At 48.0% G+C, this 20,044-nt stretch overlaps 1 protein-coding gene across 1 annotated transcript; it reads right to left on the minus strand.

Annotated features, from left to right (window-relative positions):
- Positions 1 to 230: 230 nt before the first annotated feature.
- On the minus strand, positions 231 to 14,047 carry HAS1 (hyaluronan synthase 1). Its single transcript, XM_079986057.1, is given in 6 exon segments — positions 231 to 2,063; positions 3,244 to 3,376; positions 4,116 to 4,341; positions 6,981 to 7,678; positions 13,667 to 13,778; positions 13,781 to 14,047. Coding segments are annotated over 6 exon segments (1,995 nt in total). The 5' UTR covers positions 13,931 to 14,047; the 3' UTR covers positions 231 to 1,387.
- Positions 14,048 to 20,044: the final 5,997 nt, after the last annotated feature.

A 20,044-nucleotide genomic window follows, 5' to 3' on the forward strand; every position in this document is an offset into this window, starting at 1 on the left:
GGATTTTGAACTGATGTTTGTAATATGTTTATATTTTTCAATAACAATAATATTAATAATAATAAAAAACCAGGTTATTCACTGCTGCTGTAAAGACACAAGGCAACTGCATGCTAAGTGCTTTGAACCTCTGAAAGTGCTATGCAACTGCTAAGTACTGTTTGTATTCGATAGCAAAGTTTCCACCTTCCCTACAAAAGTGAAATTAACGCAAGCACACCAAGGACAAGTTTTCCAAAAAAAATATGTTTTATTTTTTAATACCATTTATAAAAATAACGGTTTTTTAAAAATCCTCATTATTCAATTTTCTTTTTTTTAAAAAAAACAACAACTATTAAATAGCCCTTATTATTAAAATACAGCAAATAAATAATATCACACTCCTTCATTTTCCTGTAGAAAGGAGCTCCCAAAACTCCAATGGTCAACATTACAATTTAAAAAACAGTAACAGAGAGGTGATTAAGGGCGACTTTGACCCTCTCCTCTCAGCCAGAATGCCAATTTCCTTTCCAGGTGAAAGAAACAAAAACAAACAAAGCAAAAACCAAGACAGAATTTCCAGCTTCTGTCCCACAACTGTAAACTGTGTTTCTTCTGTAACCATCAATTGTTCACAAGTCAAGATAAGACATAGCACTAAGGGATTTCTTTTTCTTGTGGGAAAAAGAGAGAGAAGAGAATCCTTTTATGTCATGCAGGATTCACGTGTGTCAAGGTCTGGTCTCCTGTTCCATCAAAAGGAGGTTACCCACCTCCCTCTTTCCCCAGTCAGATCCAACCTGTTGCATGTGTCAACTGAACAGCAACCACTGGCAACATCCCTCCATCCTTGTCTCTCTGCTCAGTGGCTGCAGCACTCAAGACGTGGATCTGCAGTGGCAATTCAGTGCAATGAGATTGGTTCCTGTGCGTCTGGTGTCCCTGTGGGGTTTCGCATCACCCAGCTGACCCACCCCAGAGATGGCTGCATTTCAAGAAGGAGGAGAAGGCAGACATTGGGCTTTCTTTGGAACGTGAAAAAACTCGAACATTATATAAATAAACTGAGGTCAGAAACATCTCCCAGGACCTAGACCGTTAGCAGCCAAAGAGGGAGAGAAGAGGAGGCTAGGAGACCCTCACGTCTTGTTGGGTAAAAGATCTCCTCCCTGAGATTCAGGAAACCCCGGGGCTTCTAGTCCTAGAAGTGATCCCAAGGAGTGTGCTGCTGACAGACCACATGATGGAGTGGAAACTCACAGGACACTGAACTCATCATTTCTTAGCCAGGAGTGGCTCCTACGAAATCACTCTTCACTCCTAGACCTTGGGTGAGCACCCAAGCCCTCACTGGTCTGAGATTCTGTCTTACAGTCAGGTTTCAGAACCCACCCCAGGCCCTTCACACCTGAACACTATAGAAATCCACCCGTTTCCGGCAGCATCTCCGCACCCACAGCCAATAAAGCATGATCATGAATGTCCAGTAGCCGATATAGATGGCTGAGCCAATGAGCAGGTACCAGATCTCTGTCTGCTTGGCCTCGGTTGTCCAGTCAGCCAGGGCCTCCTGGTAGATGGTGTAGACCAGGCCTCCCAAGAGCAGCAGGCCCCAGATGGAGACAGGCAGCAGAGGCATATAGTTGCCCACCATCTTCTTCCTGCCCGAGGTGCCCCAGCTGCTTTTGTTCATCGTGATGATGGCGAAGTACTTGGCCGGCAGCAAGCCGCCCATGTAGAGCACGGCGTAGAGAGACATGAAGATCATGATGAAGTTCTTCCTCAGCCAGCAGGCGTAAAGGGCCTTCACGCAAGCCACCAGCTGGACGCAGAGCAGCACCCACAGGATGTCCCACAAGTTCCCCCCGTAGAAGAGCCGCAGGACGGTGGCGGTGACGAAAAAGGGGAAGATCCCGGCCACCACCGACTCGTAGGTCATCCACAGGTGGTGGCGGTGCCACCAGAGGGCGTTGTAGAGCCACTCACGGAAGTAGGACTTGGTCCAGCGAGTCTGCTGCGCCAGCCATCTCAGGAACACGGACGGCGTCTCCGAGTAGCAGCGGGAGCGGGCAGTGTACCTGGTACATAGAGGAGAAAGGAGGAGAAGTTAAGAATATAATATGTTGTTGTTGTTGTTGTTTAGTCGTTTAGTCGTGTCCGACTCTTCGTGACCCCATGGACCAGAGCACGCCAGGCACTTCTGTCACTTCTGTTTTCCACTGCCTAATATACCGTATTTTTCGCTCTACAGGACGCACTTTTTCCCCTCCAACAATTAAAGGGAAATGTGTGTGCGTCCTATGTAGCAAATGCAGGCTCCTTGGCTTCAGCGATAGCAATGCGAAGCCTCCAAAGCGCAGAGGGAGCACTTCCTCCGCGCTCTGGAGGCTTCGCGTTGCTTCGCTGAAGCCTGGAGAGTGAGAGGGGTCGGTGCGCACTGACCCCTCTTGCTTTCCAGGCTTCAGGGATAGCCGCCTGAAGCCTTCGGAGTGCAGTGGGAACTTGCGCTGCGCTCCGAAGGCTTCAGGTTCCTTTTGCTGAAGCCGGGAGAGCAAGACTCTCCTAGCTTCAGCAGAGAGGGAGAGCTGCGCAGCGCCCCTTCAGCAAAGTGGGAGGAGAAATGGAAGGGGCTCTGTTTGTCCTGCCGCTTCGCTGAAGGGGCGCTGAGCAGAGAGGGGGAGAATTATTTTTTTCCTGTTCTCCCCCTCCTATGGTCCGGTGCGTCCTATGGTCCGGTGCGTCCTATAGAGCGAAAAATACGGTAATATGGTCTTCATTCAATTTTGTATAGAACAGGAATGGGGAACCTAGGGCCCTCCAGATGTCACTGAGCTACAGTGGCATAGCACGGAGGGCACAGGGCTGGTTGCCCCAGGTGCAAAATGGTTAGGGGCACAATATTTCAGTGCCCGGTTCCATCTCTGGGCTCTGTTGAAAACGGCTTCTCCATGTGAACCAGGAAGTGATCTCTCCAGACAATGGAATGACTATTTTTCTTAACTCTGCAACTGCGCATGCCTGTTTTGTCCATTTCCGTCCCCCCCCCCCCTTCTGCATAGCCCCAGGCACTGGCAACCCATGCTATGTCACTGACTACGACTCCCATCATCCTTGACCAGTGGCTGTGCTGCCTTGGGGCTGATGGGAGCTGGAGCTACCCAACAAGATACTATCTCCTTGCACCTCTCCCATCTCCATGCCATTTTTCATTCTGCATCACCCTTGCTCCAGAAAACCCAAGTCTCCACATGTTCTTACTTGGTGGCATAACCGATGCTCAGCATCCGGTTGGTAAGGTGCCGGTCGTCTCCAAAGGTGCAGTGGGTACCCAGGAACTTCTGATTGTACCAGGACTCTAGAAACTGCTGCAGAAGGTCATTCCGATACAGGCCTATAACGGGGGACAAAACAGGTGAGATACAAACGTAAGGTAAAAAGGTAAAAGACCCTTGGATGTTTAAGTCCAGTAAAATTTACTATGAGGTGCGGCACTCATCTCCATTTTCAGGTCGAGGGAGCCGGCGTTTGTGCACAGACAGCTTTTCCAGGTCATGTGGCCAGAATGACTAAACTGCTTGTGGCACAACGGCAGTCCTTGTTGAGTGCCAGAGCGCACAAAAACACCGTTTAACTTCCCGCCACAGTGGTACCTATTTATCTACTTGCACTGGTATGCGTTCAAACTGCTAGGTTGACAGGAGCTGGGACAGAGCAACGGGAGCTAACCCTGTCGCATGGATTCAAACCGCTGACCTTCCAATCAGCAAGCACAAGAGGCTCAGTGGTTTAGACCATGGTGCCGCCTGCGTCCCTGATACAAATACAGTTATACCTCAAGTTAACGTACCGGAAAGGATTACTTCCAGGTTTTGCCGCTCGCGCATGCGCAGACACTCAAAATGCCGTCATGTGCATGCGCAGAAGTGGCGAATCGCAACCCGCACGTGCGCAGACACGCATTGCATTCTGCTCAGGTTGCGAACGGGGCTCCAGAACAGATCCTGTTCGCAACCAGAGGTACCACTGTATACAACGGGCTGGTAAAACATAACCAGCTTTCTGATCAAACGAATAAAACCGCTTCCTGTTGAAAGTAAAGAGGCGGAACCAACGCACAGGGGAAGCCTTACCCAGGGGGCCACTGATACAAGAAACACAGTCAAAGTAAGACTGGCAGGCGCGCTCGATGTTGAAGGCCATCCAGTACCGCAAGCTGCTCATGAAGCTGATATAGGAGTCGGAGAGGTTAAGGATCCGCACATCCCCGCCGACAGCCCCGTAGCGTTCGTTCGACTCCAGCACCTTCACCAGTTCCAGGGTTGCATCTGGGGCCAGCTTGGTGTCCGAATCGCAAACCTGGGAGAGGCCAAGAGATGGAGAGTGAGAAGGGACACCCCTGGAATTTGCCAGACAGATCTGAGTTGCCAGAAGCTCAATTTACAGAACATGGGGAAAGTTAGCCAGAGCACTCTCACTTTCAAAGGCTGATTCACACATCTGCACAGTCGTCACTGGAGAATTGTGACACCGAGCGATGACTAAGTTTGCGGTGAAATGCCCCAGCTTTGACACTTTCATAGCTTGGTCACCGCCACAATCCTTTCCAATGTGCAACTGCTAAGTGCACAATAATTAAGTAACACACATGCATGTGTGAAGTAGCCCAGGGTCTGTGGCAAAACCAGAGAATGTATGAAAAGCTTCTCAAAAAAGCAATATTCACGTCTGTGACAAGTGTGATGCAATGGGGGAGAGCACAGAGTGTGTGCAGGGACAGCCCAGCTCAGACGCTGTCTCGGTTTATGGGATTAATCGACTGGCTTGAGGCAAATCAGTCTTTGCTTGCCTTGTCTGTAAAACGGGCACAATTAATGCAAGAATAAGAACAGGGGAAAGGTTATAAAGCATTTTTCACACCCCCAAAGTTAGAAATGACACTTCTTTGGCTAATGAGTGATGTACAAATGAAGGAGAATGAATGGCTCATATTGCAGAACATTAAGTGGATCAATAGTTTGGTTGAAGATGGCTGGGGAGCAAGGAGTGGAGGGGAAGCTTATGAAAACTAATTTGTAAATTACAGTTAATTATATGGATGCAATAATCTGTTACACTGAAAGAGAGACAGAAATTTGGGTTATATGGTTAGCCAGGTAAGAAGCTGATGGAGATACAGGTGGGACCCTGAGAGTAGGGCATGATGGGTAGAGGTCAAAGGGCAAAACTTCACCATCTTGACGAGTTTTGCTCCTCATCACAACCCAGGAAAGCAGCTTAGGTTTTGCAAAGTAAGCAATGAGCTACACGTTTAATAAGGCTTAATAAGGATAATTATCATGTTGAACATTTTCCTCTTTCAACGATACTTCTAAGTGGCAATCCTTCTTGGCATCTGTATTGGAGTTGAAATCATTTCTATATATGCAATTGTTTTAACTGCATTTTTACATGCAGTTTTTTAAAATATACACTTTTATTGTATTATGTACTTGCTCTGAGATGCTAAAGAAGAAGCGATGCGTAAACGAAATTAGATAAACAGATTCATGTAGATTGCAGAAGCTCCCCCCTCCCCTTTGGTGAAGAATTGGGGTTTCCTTGGGACAAGGTTTCGATCTCTCCTGCCCCCACCCCAAGAGTGTATACATGAAAGGTCAGCAACTGGAAACTCCAGGACAAATCCGCCCTACAGACAGGTGCCATCTGGCCCACAGCTGCCAGCCTGTGAGGCAAAGAGCAACATCTGGATTTGGCAGGAGGCAATTTTGGAAACAAAGGTAGGGCAGGGGCAGAGTCTTTGGCTTGCTGCTCCTCTTCTGCTTTGACAGTCCGGCACTCCAGCAAAATTAGCTGGTGACCAGGGATGCCTCCAGAATTTAGGGCAGCATGGCACCCTTCAGAAAAAGTTTGAAAGGGTCAAATTAGATATTAAAGCCTAGAGGTAGTAGGAGAGGAGATAGTTCATAGGTAGCATGACTAGGCAAAACCAAGAAAAATAAATTCTGTACCCAGAAAGCTGGACTGTGCAAATTAAGCAAATTTCCATATATTTCTGTATTTTGCACAATCGACGATGCTTCCCATAGTAAAGTGTTAGGGGCCGCTCCCTTTGACTCGCAGAAGCACGCTCTCTTCAGGCACTGACTTGCACACTTCTAAAAGGTCAATCTTAACAAGCCACAAGGGCCTGGCTAGCAACTGAGCATTTGTTTTTAAATAAACCAAGTTCGTAGCTCTTATGGCATAAGTCAATAACTGGAGAAGAAGACGACTCTGTGGGATTTGTGTGGGTCAGGAAACAGAGGCTTCGGTGCCTCGCCTTGCCTCACCCCATCCCTGTCTCAGAATGCCGAACCCTTCAACATGCCATATTTTGGTATTTTTCTGAGCTTCTGCAGAAATCACAGAATGCACTTAAGTATACACTTCAGTATATGAGCTTCCTTGTAAGCTGACCAGGAGCACCTTAATGAGGTTAGCAATGGAAGAAGTATTTGCCCATAATTACTGAACTTCCAATGTGCAGCCAGAATTGCACTGTTGAATTGCAGAGCTGGAAGGGACCCCAGGGGTCATCTAGTCCAACCCCAGGATTCTCAGCTAAAGCAACCCTGACCGTCCAACCTCTGCTCAAAAGCAAACACTGTTAATTCTCACTGCATGCAGTGAGGCACGACACATGGCTAGCATACAGGGCTGTTCAAGAGGTGGAATGAGATAACCATTTCAGGCAGTAGGCACGGGAGACTGGCAAACTCAAGCATACCTTCCCCTTTCTCCGCCGCTTCTGCTGCTAGCACCTTACCCATGTGGCAAAGATCTCTGCCTTTCCCACCATCTCCTCCCTGTTTTCTGCTTTAATTCCCCCTTGAAGTTCAACAGCCTTTCTCTGCTGCGGAAAATGTTGGCTCAGTCCCTATCTCTCAGCCTGGAGGACATTGCGGGATGGGATAAAACAAGCGAGGAAGCGAGACAACCGGATAGGAGCTATTTACCTGGACGTAGTCCACCGAGTTGCCCAGGGCCTTGAAAGCTGTGTACATGACTTCCCTCTTCCCTCCCCATTTCTGCATGATGCAGACACATCTCTTGGTCCGGATCAGCTCTTCTACGGCCAGCTGCCCGAGGTCATCCATATCTATTTCACTGTAGACAGGCGGCTCATCCCCAGCTTGGTAGCCGCTGTCCCCTTCATCTACATCCAACAGAGGCTGGTGGTGGTAGTTGTTCTCCCAGACGAACGTCCCCACGTCTTCCCCAGCAAAGACCTCTTGGAACATGTCCATCATGTACCGGTCGTCAGGGCTGTTGCCATCGATCACCATGATGACCCGGAGCTTCTCTGGAGGGTACAAAGTTGCCTTGACGGACTCAAGGCACTCACGGAGGTAAGCTGGATCCTCCTGGTAAGCGGAGATGGTGAGAGCCACCGTCTTAGTGTAGCTGCAAGTCAGAGAGTCCCTCTTCATCCTCTTGTGCTCCAGGAAGGCAAAGAAACTCTGGATGATGAGGTGGGCCGTGAGGAAAGCCCCGTAGAGGCCAAATGCCATAATGTGGTACCGGTCGGAAGCCAGCTGGTTCCCCGAAATGTAGGCCCATGCCAATATGGACAGTATGAGCAGCGCAAAGCCGATGGTGACGATCCGACGTCCGATAGAGACAACGCCCTTTGGCAGTATGGTGACATCCATCCCTGGAAGGAATAGTCAAGGTAGTGAGTGAGCTGGATTGTTCTCAGGGGAATTTATTGTCGATGGAATGGGGCCACCCCACAGCGTAAGTGCTCTCAGGGCAGCATACAAAACAAACACAACAATTACAACACAAAACAAACTATTAAAAACCCATTAAGCATGCAGGTGGTATTTATTTAATGTTTATCCACAGGTCAAGAATAAGCACGGCGCTATTCAGAGGCAGTGGGGAAATAAGATGGCTGAAAGACTCTGGGAGCAGGGAGGGCAGATTTGTGCCACCTGGACCCCTGTTCCCCAAAGCCCACAGCGGCTTCATGCCAACAGACAAGAGTGCAGAAATGTTCTGGGCAGGAGAACAGGAGGAGAGTATGGCAAGTTGCGACTCACTGCACTTTTCTTCCTCACGTCAACAACTTGTAGCATGAGGGTTGTACCTGCCGGCATCTGGGCAGGAGATATAAAAGCTGGGACCCACTGCAGATGGCAGAAGGCTGCTAAGTGCACCACCCAGGTACAGTAATCTCAAAAGGGCAATAAAAAAAATACGGTCTCCCCTTTTGGGTTTACACCCTCAGGAATGGGAACACCCAGCTCTGGACAAATTTAATAAAGACTGCTGTGGGGCTGGTTCTAGAGGTGAAATGGTCGAGGGGCTTTAGTCCCTTGTTGTTTCCCATGATTAACAAAGCCAGAATAAATTATGTGCAAAACTTAGGATCCCCCCCCCGCCAGTTTGCATAGTTTACCAAAGTCACATTGTTCAGCTTCTTAGCTGCAGAATCTTGATTTGCTGGGGGCATTAAAAATAAATAAATTTCAGCTTTCAATCCACACAGCCCTGGTGTTTACTGTTGGTCCCTAAGAGATGTAGAAAATGGCCTCACCTGCGTATCTCAAAGGCGAAAGATTTATGGGCAAAGGAACAACCTCTCTATGGGCTCAGAGCAGTGTTTGATTTAAAGAGGAATGCCAGCTCCAAGGATCATTCTGAGATGCTCACTTGTAACCAGTGCAGAACCACAAGAAGAGGCATAAAATCTCTTAGAATGGCAATGGCGCCCACCTGAGAGGTGCCGGGACTGAGTTCCTATGAGTTTCCCCTGAAAAACAAAAGCCCTGGTGCTTAGACATTAAAGGCTGTGGTTTCTTGCAAGTCTAGGCACAGTGGTACCTCGGGTTACATACGCTTCAGGTTACATACGCTTCAGCTTACAGACTCTGCTAACCCAGAAATAGTGCTTCAGGTTAAGAACTTTGTTTCAGGATAAGAACAGAAATCGTGCTCCTGCGGTGTGGCGGCAGCAGGAGGCTCCATTGGCTAAAGTGGTGCTTCAGGTTAAGAACAGTTTCAGGTTAAGAACAGATCTCCAGAACGAATTAAGTATTTAACCCAAGGTAGCACTGTACTCGGCTCTGGCTCTGGCTCTGGCTCTGGCCAGAGCAGCGATGTCACGCTGGCCACGTGACCCGGAAGTGTCTCCGGACAGCGCTGGCCCCTGGCCTCTTAAGTGAGATGGGCGCACAACCCCAGAGTCTGTCAAGACTGGCCCGTACGGGCAGGGGTACCTTTACCTTTAACTTTACCTTAGCACTGTACTACCATAGAAGATGCTGTCTCTTTCTCCCTAGCCAAAATCTGTCATCTTGAACCTTTGGGGTGTGTACACCACCTACAGGCAAGAATGATATACTGCACCAGAGACCCAGAGTGAATATACCTGCCACGTTATCCCATCTTGCACATATGGGTGGGCGTATATGGACCCAGCCAGGGGCTGAGCCACGATTTGCATTAAAGCCAACAATGGAACAGGGCTCCTGGCTAGCCTGCAACAACCCCCCCACCCCCCAAGAAGAGGGCGATAGCCAATCTCTGTTTGGAGATTGCTGGTTCTACTATTAAATGTTTACACAAGTTTCTCTCCAGGTTCCTCCACTCCAAACTAACCTCCTGGCAGGGGCTCAGGGTAACTCTATAAAAAATTATTAATAGAGCCAAGGAAGAGGCGTTTTCAAAAAGATTGCAGCAAATGACACCAATGGGTCATTGAATAAATAAATGACAAAGTGCTTGACACAGTACATACCATTTGCACACCCTACTTAGCAAATGGAACAGAAATCCTGTGTTGTTTTTCCCCTCGCTTGCCCCTTCCTGCAACAGCACATGAAAATCTCCTTCCTCCTATTTTAACTGCAAATATCAAGTGAAATCCTGTGCATACTTACCTAGGGAAAAGTTTCACCGAACTCAAGTGTGTAGACATGAATAAGAATGCACTGCCAAACCCAGATTTCCTGGCCTCTCAGAGCCGCTGGCAAAATCTAGGGCTTATCCACACCAGACCAAAATGTAGACCCCAGCCCAGTTTTGTCCCAGAAACTTTCCCCCTTTAAACGCAGAGTTTTTGATCATTGTCATTTTGGATTTTCCAATGATAAACAAGCAAACACCTTTAAAGGGAGAAAAGTCCAGGACAGCACTGGGATGACAGCCTGTGGACACCCCCACATCAGTGAAGAAAACCCCCATTTTGTGCCACAAGCCTTTAGGGAGCCCTCTAGCTCATGGGTAGGCAAACCATGGCCTGGGGCCGGATCCGGCCCAATCGCCTTCTCAATCCGGCCCGCGGACGGTCTGGGAATCAGTGTGTTTTAACATGAGTAGAATGTGTGCTTTTATTTAAAATGCATCTCTTGGTTATTTTTGGGGAATAGGAATTCGTTCATTCCTCCCCCCCCAAGTATAGTCTGGCCCCCCACAAGGTCTGAGGGACAGTGGACTGGCACCCTGCTGATAAAGTTTGCCGACTCCTGTCTAGCTTAGGCATTTCTCTGCAAACCATTGAACAGCAAACCCCACACTCTAACCACTATACACCACTACTCCAATCTCTTCTGCTGCTAGAGCAACCCGAAGCAACATTTGGAACTGGCCTTCCAAAAAGCCTGGTCCCGCACTCACTCAGTGGTGAACGCACACAACCATCGGTGAGCCCAAACACGCAGCTTACGTGAGCCCAGATTATCATACGTGTACAGACATACCAGGAAGCCAAATAAAGAGTTGCCCCTGTGGCTTGATAGAACCAGGGTTGGCCCCAGACATTTGGGCACCGGAGGCGAATCAGAAATTGATGCCTCCCCCATTGCAGTTTGTGAGGGGTGCTTTTTTATATGCAGCCAAGGCTCCTCACATCCCACGGTCTTGATGCGGATCCTTGCTGCCCCGTTCTTCTCGATGCTGATCTTCACTTGGGAAATATTGGAAATCTCTCCTCCATGCCCATTTTCAATCCCCCTTTCTTTTCAATGCTGATCCTCACTGTCCCCTAACTTCCGGCGCTGATCTTATTTATTTTTATTTTATTTATTAAATTATTTTACCGCCCTTCACCAAAAGATCTCGGAGTGGTTCCCAGAATAAAATATAAGGTAATTAAACCAAAACAGCAAAACAATACCTGCCCCACTTCCCACAGACACATTTAAAAGGCTGTAGAATATTAATCAGCCAAAGGCCTAGTTTAACAGGAACCGTTTCACCTGGAGCCTTAAAAAATATACAATGAAGGTACCAGGCGAACCTTCCTGGGGAGAGCATTCAACAGATGGGGGGCCACTGTAGAAAAGGCCCCTTCTTGTGTTTGCCAGCCTCTGGACCTCATGTGGTGGAAGCATACAAAGAAGGGCTTCAAATGATGAACACAGATTCCGGGACGGTTTATATGGGGAGAGGCAGTCTTCACCCTTTTCGCATTGCTGCATTGGAGACCTAGTGATGAAAGAGGCGGATGACGGGTTTGAGCTTCTTTTCCATCAGCCTCCTCTCTTGCTGCTGTGCCACCCTCTTTCCAGAGGGGAGCAGGCAACAGTGGGGCACAGTGGGGGAAGTGGCAGAGCATGCCTCTTCCAACTCCTCAGATCCTGCCGCCCGAGATGGATGCCTCACCTTGCCTCATGGGCAGGCCGGCCCAGGTTAGAATTCTACCACAACTATTTTAGGGTGGAGTGGCTGCTATACCCACATTGGGTAGGAGGAAGTCCATTGTTCAAACTCAGCCACAAATTCTGTAGGCAACCTTCCATCAGCAACCTGAGGTCAATACAGTTGGTCTACCTTTTCCTGGTTTTTTTGTAAGGTCCACTGCTGATGAAGCTAACCAGGAAGCCGAAGGCATTTCAAATGAAGGGTCACAACTCATAGAATCTTAGAGGCGGAAGGGACCCAAGAGTCATCTAGTCCAAACCCTTGTTATGTGGGCACTGGCACAACTTTTGCCTCCAATAAAATTGCTTCCCAAAAACATCCCCCAAACCGTTTGACCTCAGGCAGTGGCACATGTATGTATACCTGAAGGAGCGTCTCCACCCCCATCGTTCTGCCCGGACACTGAGGTCCAGCGTCGAGGGCCTTCTGGCAGTTCCCTCGCTATGAGAAGCCAAGTTACAGGGAACCAGGCAGAGGGCCTTCTCGGTAGTGGCACCGCCCTGTGGAACAACTACCAGACTTTTAGAAGACATCTGAAGGCAGCCCTGTTTAGGGAAGCTTTTAATGTTTGATAGGTTATTGTATTTTAATATTCTGTTGGAAGCCGCCCAGAGTGGCTGGGGAAACCCAGCCAGATGGGCGGGGTATAAATGATAAATTATTATTATTATTATACTATGAAAAGAAAACTCTTTCCACCACTTCTTAAAAGGTACCTTGAAAACTACAAAGAACCACCCCTGGAGGAATGCTTGGAGTGATCAGATTTCCAAGAATCAGTGTTCTGGAGTACAGATCTCCCAGCCCAGCTTTTCAGGTATATGTGACAGATCAAAGTACCAACCAGACTGAGATAGGTTCTGCAGGTTGGCATCCCATCAGCATTCATGCCAACCTATATCAATCAATGTGGCAGCAGGCTCAGAACTCGGCAACCTCACTATCCGTGTTGTTGCCAGTCCTTTGTGCCAGCTCATTCACAACCAACATTATGATCCTTGGATGATGCTACCGAGATAAACTGGGGACCTTTTTTATGCAAATCAAGACTTGTACGTGTCTTGCAGCTGAAGTCTTTTCCTTGAAGTGTACACAGCAAGCCTCCACACGCACCCCCCAAGCTGCCCTAGACCTGCATGTTCCCACCTTTGCACTGACCACTAGGCTCTCCCCTCCTGCCCCCTGGGAACAGCTCAATCACGGCTTTTCAAGTCACATTCCTGGTTGCAACCACTAACTGCTACTTCCAGCTCTGTTGCAATAAGGAGTGGAGTTTTAGCAGCAAGCGGGGAGGTGAACACTTGCCTTATTTTACTCCTGATAAATCAACCCAGCCTACGTATTGCAATTGCTCATTTGGACCAGGAACACGTAACTGGCACCTCAAAGTGCATTAAAGCAAAACACACGAGAAGAGAACTCAAGGAACTTCCATGCACTCAGTTACCAACTCAAACGGTGAGGAGGGGCAGAAATACATTTTTTAAAAACCTTTCCAACTAGTCTCTATCAAGTGATCTGAAGTATTCATATATACACAGGTCACCAGCCCCCACCCTGGTGTTGGGGCTTTAAGATCCAGTCACTCCATCCTTTCAGCAACATTAGAGCTTATTTTTCTAGGTTGGGGAGTGGGGGAAGGAGGGATGCAGAGTTTCAACTCTCTGGAAATACCACTGCATCTGAAAGCCCTTGAAATATAATACTAACCCAACTGAAGTCTTAATTGCCCCATGCAGAGAGGGGCTTCTTTGTAGCTATTCAGGGCTGAGTGAATTGCACTCTGCATGTGCTCAAGGGCACGGTGGCTTTCTTTCTTTTGAGCGGCCATCCAAGGTCAAGCCCTGACACCAATTCAGCATCAGTTTAAACCACTAGCTCACACTCCCCCCCCCTCTCTCAAAGCAAAAGACGCTCAGGTTCCCTGTCCCACGAGACCTTGCCCCCCCCCCCAGCCACCCTCCGGCAGCAGGCTCCCTGTCCCGTCTCTCACCTGCGGCGCTGGGGCGGCCGGAGCCCGTGTGCGATCCGGGTTTGGTTGCGGGGAAGTCTGGTTTGTTTGATGTCTGGCGGGGAAGCTTTTGAATCTCGCGAGGGGGGGGGGGCGGAGGAGGAGGGAGGGTTTGCGGGGAGGCGGCCCCTGACGTGCGTCAAGGCTGGGCTGGGGCCCATCTGATCTCATCGGGAGATCACTCACGCCCCAGTAATGCCGTTTTAGGGTCTGAGCCCCATCCCGTGGTGGAACACGCCCATCCATTCGCACACGTTGCTTTGCAGCCTCCAAGGAGTCTCCGGCTACTTTATCAACTTTCAAGCTGGGACTTAACTGGAACCGGATTTCCAGTGCCGGAAAAGAGTGCTCCTGAGAACGTGCGGAGTGCACTGCCCCTCGAGCTGCGTAAAAGCGCAGCTGGCCGACGCACTAGGCATCCAACATTAGAAGGGCGGCATCGAGGCTAACAGTCAGGGGAGAAGCCTTGAACCCCGCACACAGCAAACATTTAAAGCACCCATTTGGGAACTGTAGTTTTGACAAAGCTACCGTTCCCAGCCCTCTGAACAAACGGCAGTTCCCGGATTTCCTGGCACGTGGGTGGGTGCGCTTTGACTGTGGTTATTTTATTTTTTTAAGATATGGTGTGTTACTCGCGTTGAGCACTTTTTTTTTTCCGTCTGGAGAATGATCCTCCTGCGTGCGTTTACTCGGAAGTAAGCCTCCCTGACCTTGATGGGTTTACTCCCGAGAAAGCGCGCACAAGGCGGCTGCCACGATGCAAGCCTCTTCACATTTTGCAGGGACTCGGGTGGGGACAAACCCGGAGAATTTCCAGGAACAGCTGTCAGCAGTAGTGCTAAAGTTCTCGAGTGCCTTGTGGAGAAGAAAAAGGATTTTCCCCCCCTGCAAAAGCCGGGCGGGAAGGCAGGGGGATTTGTATTTTCGTAATCTGGCTGGGTGGACTTCGGAAGAAAATTGGAGGGTGGGGCAGTCCAGCTGTGGGATGGGGAGGGTAGAGATGGAGAATAGAAGGTGGATTTGGGCTAGAGGAGAGTGTTTGAGACGGGAGGAGGAGAAGGGGATCAGAGCAGATGATGGCCAGGGGTCAAAGATGTGGGTCAGTCGAGTTACTGAAGGAGGCAAGTCAAGGAGCTGATAAGGGGATCCCTGGGTTATAAAACAGGGCCAGGGGCATCTGTGAGACACCGTTGGCAAACAAGAAGAAAGGAGCCCATGAACAGATGTTATGAGGCAACTGACACATCGTGCGTCAAATTGTGGAGCCTCCTGGGCCTGTTAAGTGCCAAGGCCGTGAGGCAAGCTAGACAAAACCAAACCAGAAGCATTATAATGTTTGCTGGGCTCTTGTATAATTGTGTGGTTTATATCCCATATAGAGCACGAGACTCTTAATTTCAGGGTTGTGGGTTCGAGTTCCACGTTGGGCGAAAAGGTTCTTGTTTTGCAAGGGGTTGGACTAGATGACCCTCGTGGTCCCTTCCAACTCTACAGTTCCATGATTGTAAGGTAGGTTAGGCTGAGAGGCAGAGATTGGCTGCTGGGAACTGCAAGTGGGTGGGAGAACCCTGTTGGGCTCAGGCACTGCTTGTCGGTATCTCAGAGCCGACTGGTTGGCTCCCGTGAGACCAAGATGCCAGCCAATATGGCCTTCAAAAATTTATTTTCGTTTTCTTGCTGCGTTTATCTCCCACCTTTTCTCCAAAGAGCTCAAGTTGGTATACACAACAACCCTGTGAGGTAGGTTAGGCGGAGAGATGCTGGCTTGACCAAAGACACCCAGTGGGATGAGTGGGTGGGATCCTGTATCCCCCCCCTTCATTTTTATTAAAGAAAAAGTAATTAGATGTGCGTGCACGTGTGCGTGTGTGCAAACACACACACACATTTTATGACACAAGAAATAAAAGATAAAAGAGTGGTGATCAGAAAGGCGATCAGATCTTATCATTGTGTATTATAAATGTATTTATAAATGTATAAATGTATTTATGTATTTATAAATGTATTTATAAATGTATTATAAATATTGACGTATCCATAAATCTGTACGTCTGCATTCTTAAGAAACATGCTTATCTATATGTACTGTATTAAGAAATACATACCGATACAAATTTAAATAAGAGAGTTGGAGGACAGCATATTCTTGTCACATAATAATAATAATAATAATAATAATAATAATAATAATTTATTATTTGTACCCTGCCCATCTGGCTGGGTTTCCCCAGCCACTCTGGGCGGCTTCCATAGAAACCAAAAATACACTAAAATATCACAGATTAAAAACCTCCCTGAACAGGGCTGCCTTAAGATGTCTTCTGAATGTCAGGTAGTTATTTATCGCTTTGACATCTGATGGGAGGGCGTTCCACAGGGCGGGCGCCACTACCAAGAAGGCCCTCTGCCTGGTTCCCTGTAGCTTTGCTTCTCGCAATGAGGGAACCGCCAGAAGGCCCTCGGCACTGGACCTCAGCATCTGGGCAGAATGATGGGGGTGGAGACGCTCCTTCAGGTATACTGGACCGAGGCCGTTTAGGGCTTTAAAGGTCAACACCAGCACTTTGAATTGTGCTCGGAAACAACAAAAGGCACATTAAAGGTAAAGGTAAAGGGACCCCTGACCATTAGGTCCAGTCATGGCCAACTTTGGGATTGCGGCTCTCATCTCGCTTTACTGGCCGAGGAAGCCGGCATACGGCTTCTGCGTCATTTGGCCAGCATGACTAAGCTGCTTCTGGCGAACCAGAGCAGTGCACAAAAACGCCGTTTACCTTCCCGCTGAAGTGGTACCTATTTATCTACTTGCACTTTGAGGTGCTTTCGAACTGCTAGGTTGGTAGGAGCAGGGACCGAGCAACGGGAGTTCACCCTGTCGTGGGGATTCGAAAAAGGCACATTGTTGTTGTTGTTTAGTCGTTTAGTCGTGTCCGACTCTTCGTGACCCCATGGACCAGAGCACGCCAGGCACTCCTGTCTTTCACTGCCTCCCGCAGTTTGGTCAGACTCATGTTTGTAGCTTCGAGAACACTGTCCAACCATCTCGTCCTCTGTCGCCCCCTTCTCCTTGTGCCCTCCATCTTTCCCAACATCAGGGTCTTTTTGAGGGAGTCTTCTCTTCTCATGAGGTCGCCAAAGTATTGGAGCCTCAGCTTCACGATCTGTCCTTCCAGTGAGCACTCAGGGCTGATTTCCTTAAGAATGGATACATTTGATCTTCTTGCAGTCCATGGGACTCTCAAGAGTCTCCTCCAGCACCATAATTCAAAAGCATCAATTCTTCGGCGATCAGCCTTCTTGATGGTCCAGCTCTCACTTCCATACATCAAAAGGCACATTAAAAGGTAAAGGTAAAGGTACCCCTGCCCGTACGGGCCAGTCTTGACAGACTCTGGGGTTGTGCGCCCATCTCACTTAAGAGGCCAGGGGCCAGCGCTGTCCGGAGACACTTCCGGGTCACGTGGCCAGCGTGACATCGCTGCTCTGGCGAGCCAGAGCCGCACACGGAAACGCCGTTTACCTTCCCGCTGGTAAGCGGTCCCTATTTATCTACTTGCACCCGGAGGTGCTTTCGAACTGCTAGGTTGGCAGGCGCTGGGACCGAGCAGCGGGAGCGCACCCCGCCGCAGGGATTCGAACCGCCGACCTTTTGATCAGCAAGTCCTAGGCGCTGAGGCTTTAACCCACAGCGCCACCTGCTACCCCTCTTTTTCATTTTTTACTACCCCTCTTTTTCATTTTTTAGCTAGGGAAAATGTCATTATCGGTTCCAAAACCTATCTATCTAGGTTATCATGCCAGTATAGGGCCACACACACACACACACAGGCTTAATATTGAGTCTCCAAAATAAAAATAAGCAGGCTAGGCCTGCTCTGGTCCCCTCTAAATTTCACCTCTGCTGTGAGATATGAATGCCTCTGGTCCTTTTCAGATGGGAAGATTAAACTCCCTATTTTTAAGAACATCTCCCTCCTCCCAACCAAATTTCCTTATTTAATTAGGGTTGCCATATTTCAAAAAGTGAAAATCCGGACACAAAAGTTGTTGTGGTTTTTGTTTGTTTGTTTCTTCTCTTTTTTGGCCAAAGTTGTTGAGTTCCACCCCCCCCCGACATTTCAAGCTCTTTTCAAAAATTCCCCTCGGATGTCATTTTTGAAGGGTGAATCACGGCAATGTCTGGGAAATTCTGGATGTATGGCACCCCTAATTTAATGCCAGTCACTCTTTCAGCCTGAGCTATGTCATAGTGTTGTTGTGCAAGAGGATAAAATGGGGCAGGGTGCGGGAATAATCAATTCCAGCTCCTTGGAGTAATAGTAGGACATAAAACAAAATTCTTAGTCCTGCAACTTGTAGTCAATTTTTTTTTTTTTTTAAAATCTGTTTTTAATACAAGTTCTAATGAACACTATGCCTTCTTCTAAAATGGTGCCTGCTGAGAGTCGCCAGTCACTCCATTTCTCAGCCCTGCGTACCTCGCAGGGTAGTTGTGAAAAGGAGCCATGTATGTCTTGAGCTCCTTGGAGAAAAGCCAAGTTATAGATAATCCTTAATCATTAGTAATAATAGTAACAACAATTCTGCTTTTTCACCAGAACATACACAGAGTTTAATATTATTCAATTCAAACTCAGATTTCTTTCTTCGGACCAAAACAGCCTGAATAAAAACCACATTAAAATACAAACAAAGGTCCTGTTTAAAAGTTAAAATGTTATAAATACCAAATACCAACTTGACAGTCACGGCTTTCCCAAAAGATTTGGGGAAGTGTCGTTTGTTAAGAGTGCCGAGTTGCTGGGGGACCTCTCACAGAGCTACAATTCCCAGCACTGTTAAACTACAGTTCCCAAAATTATTTGGCAGAAACCAGTACTGTTAAAGTGTTATAAGAGTGCTGTAAATGTATATTGTGTATCTTAGTCTTGTGTATATTGTGTATCTTAGTTTTGTTTTGTTTTCTACCAGATGTCAACTGCTAGTTTTGGGGGATATATGACAGGGTATACATATTTTTTAACATGTGTGGCCATTTTTACACGTATCTCACAGAGTCAGGGGTTTTTATTTCTTTCTGAGTCAGACACACAATTGCCCTCAGAGGTTTCTTTTTTCCCTTTTACACGGAACTTCCACGTTAAAGCGAACAGCCTCCCATGTCCTTAAACCACACGGAACTTTTGCTCCGGTCCAAAAACGGACACCAGGGACTCTGCTGCTCGAGTGAAATTTATTTTGACTTCTGCGCATTTCTCGCAAAATCTCTCCTCTGCCTTCACAGAAGCCAGGCCCCATTCTGGCTTATGTCACCCCGCCTCAGGTTTTGACACACGGAATCTCTGCTCCAGATGCTGCTGGGATTAGTCACTTCAGAAGCTGGCCTGCAATCTCTTTTAGGGCTTCCCAATCCCAGGACAAGATCCCCGCCTAACGGGTCAGCAAAGGGCAAATTCCCCCATAGCCAGGACAGCCTGTAACTTCCAGTTCAAAGGGCTTTCCCCTGAAATGTGAAGCGATAGCTGAAAGGCCAGAGATCAGGCATAGACAAGACTTCAGTAGTCCACCCTCTTCATTTTATCTCAGGCAACGATTTGGCCATCCCAAAACTTTCCTCCATAAAAGAAACTCTCCTTCAGGTTCTGGAGCATTGCATTTTCAGATATATATCACACCTTCCAACATTTCACCAATGAAAATAGGGATGTCCTATGTAACAACAACAACAATTTTATCATCTATATGTCACCCATTAAATGTCAAATAACTTTCCTACATAGGGCTTCCTATAGATGTCTTCTAAAGGTTGTACAAATAAATTTAATTTTTTTTTAATTGTCGAGTAGCACCTTAGAGACCAACTAAGTTTGTTCTGGGTACAGTGGATGCTTAGGTTGCGAACATGATCCATGCGGGATGCACGTTTGCAACCCGCAGCGTCCGCAACCCGCAGCGTCGTGTCTGCGCACACGAGGGTCACAGTTCAGCGTTTCTGCGCATGTGCAAAGCGTGATTTAGCGCTTCTGCGCATGTGTGACTGCATGTGTAACCCGTTCCGGAACTTCCGGGTTTCGGCGGTCCGTAACCCGAAAAAAACACAACCTGAAGCATCTGTAACCCGACGTATGACTGTATAAGCTTTTGTGTGCATGCATACTTCTTCAGATGCATGCACACGAAAGCTTATACCCAGAACAAGCTTAGTTGGTCTCTAAGGTGCTACTGGACAATTATTATTATTTTTATTTATTTCGACTGCATCAGACAAACATGGCTACCTACCTGACTCTAAAGGTTGTACAGGTACTTACCTTCTTGGCTCAGGAGTCACATAACTCCATCCCATCCCAAATT

This window comes from Podarcis cretensis (genome assembly GCF_951804945.1).
Source record: "Podarcis cretensis genome assembly, chromosome: 8".
NCBI lineage: Eukaryota > Metazoa > Chordata > Lepidosauria > Squamata > Lacertidae > Podarcis > Podarcis cretensis.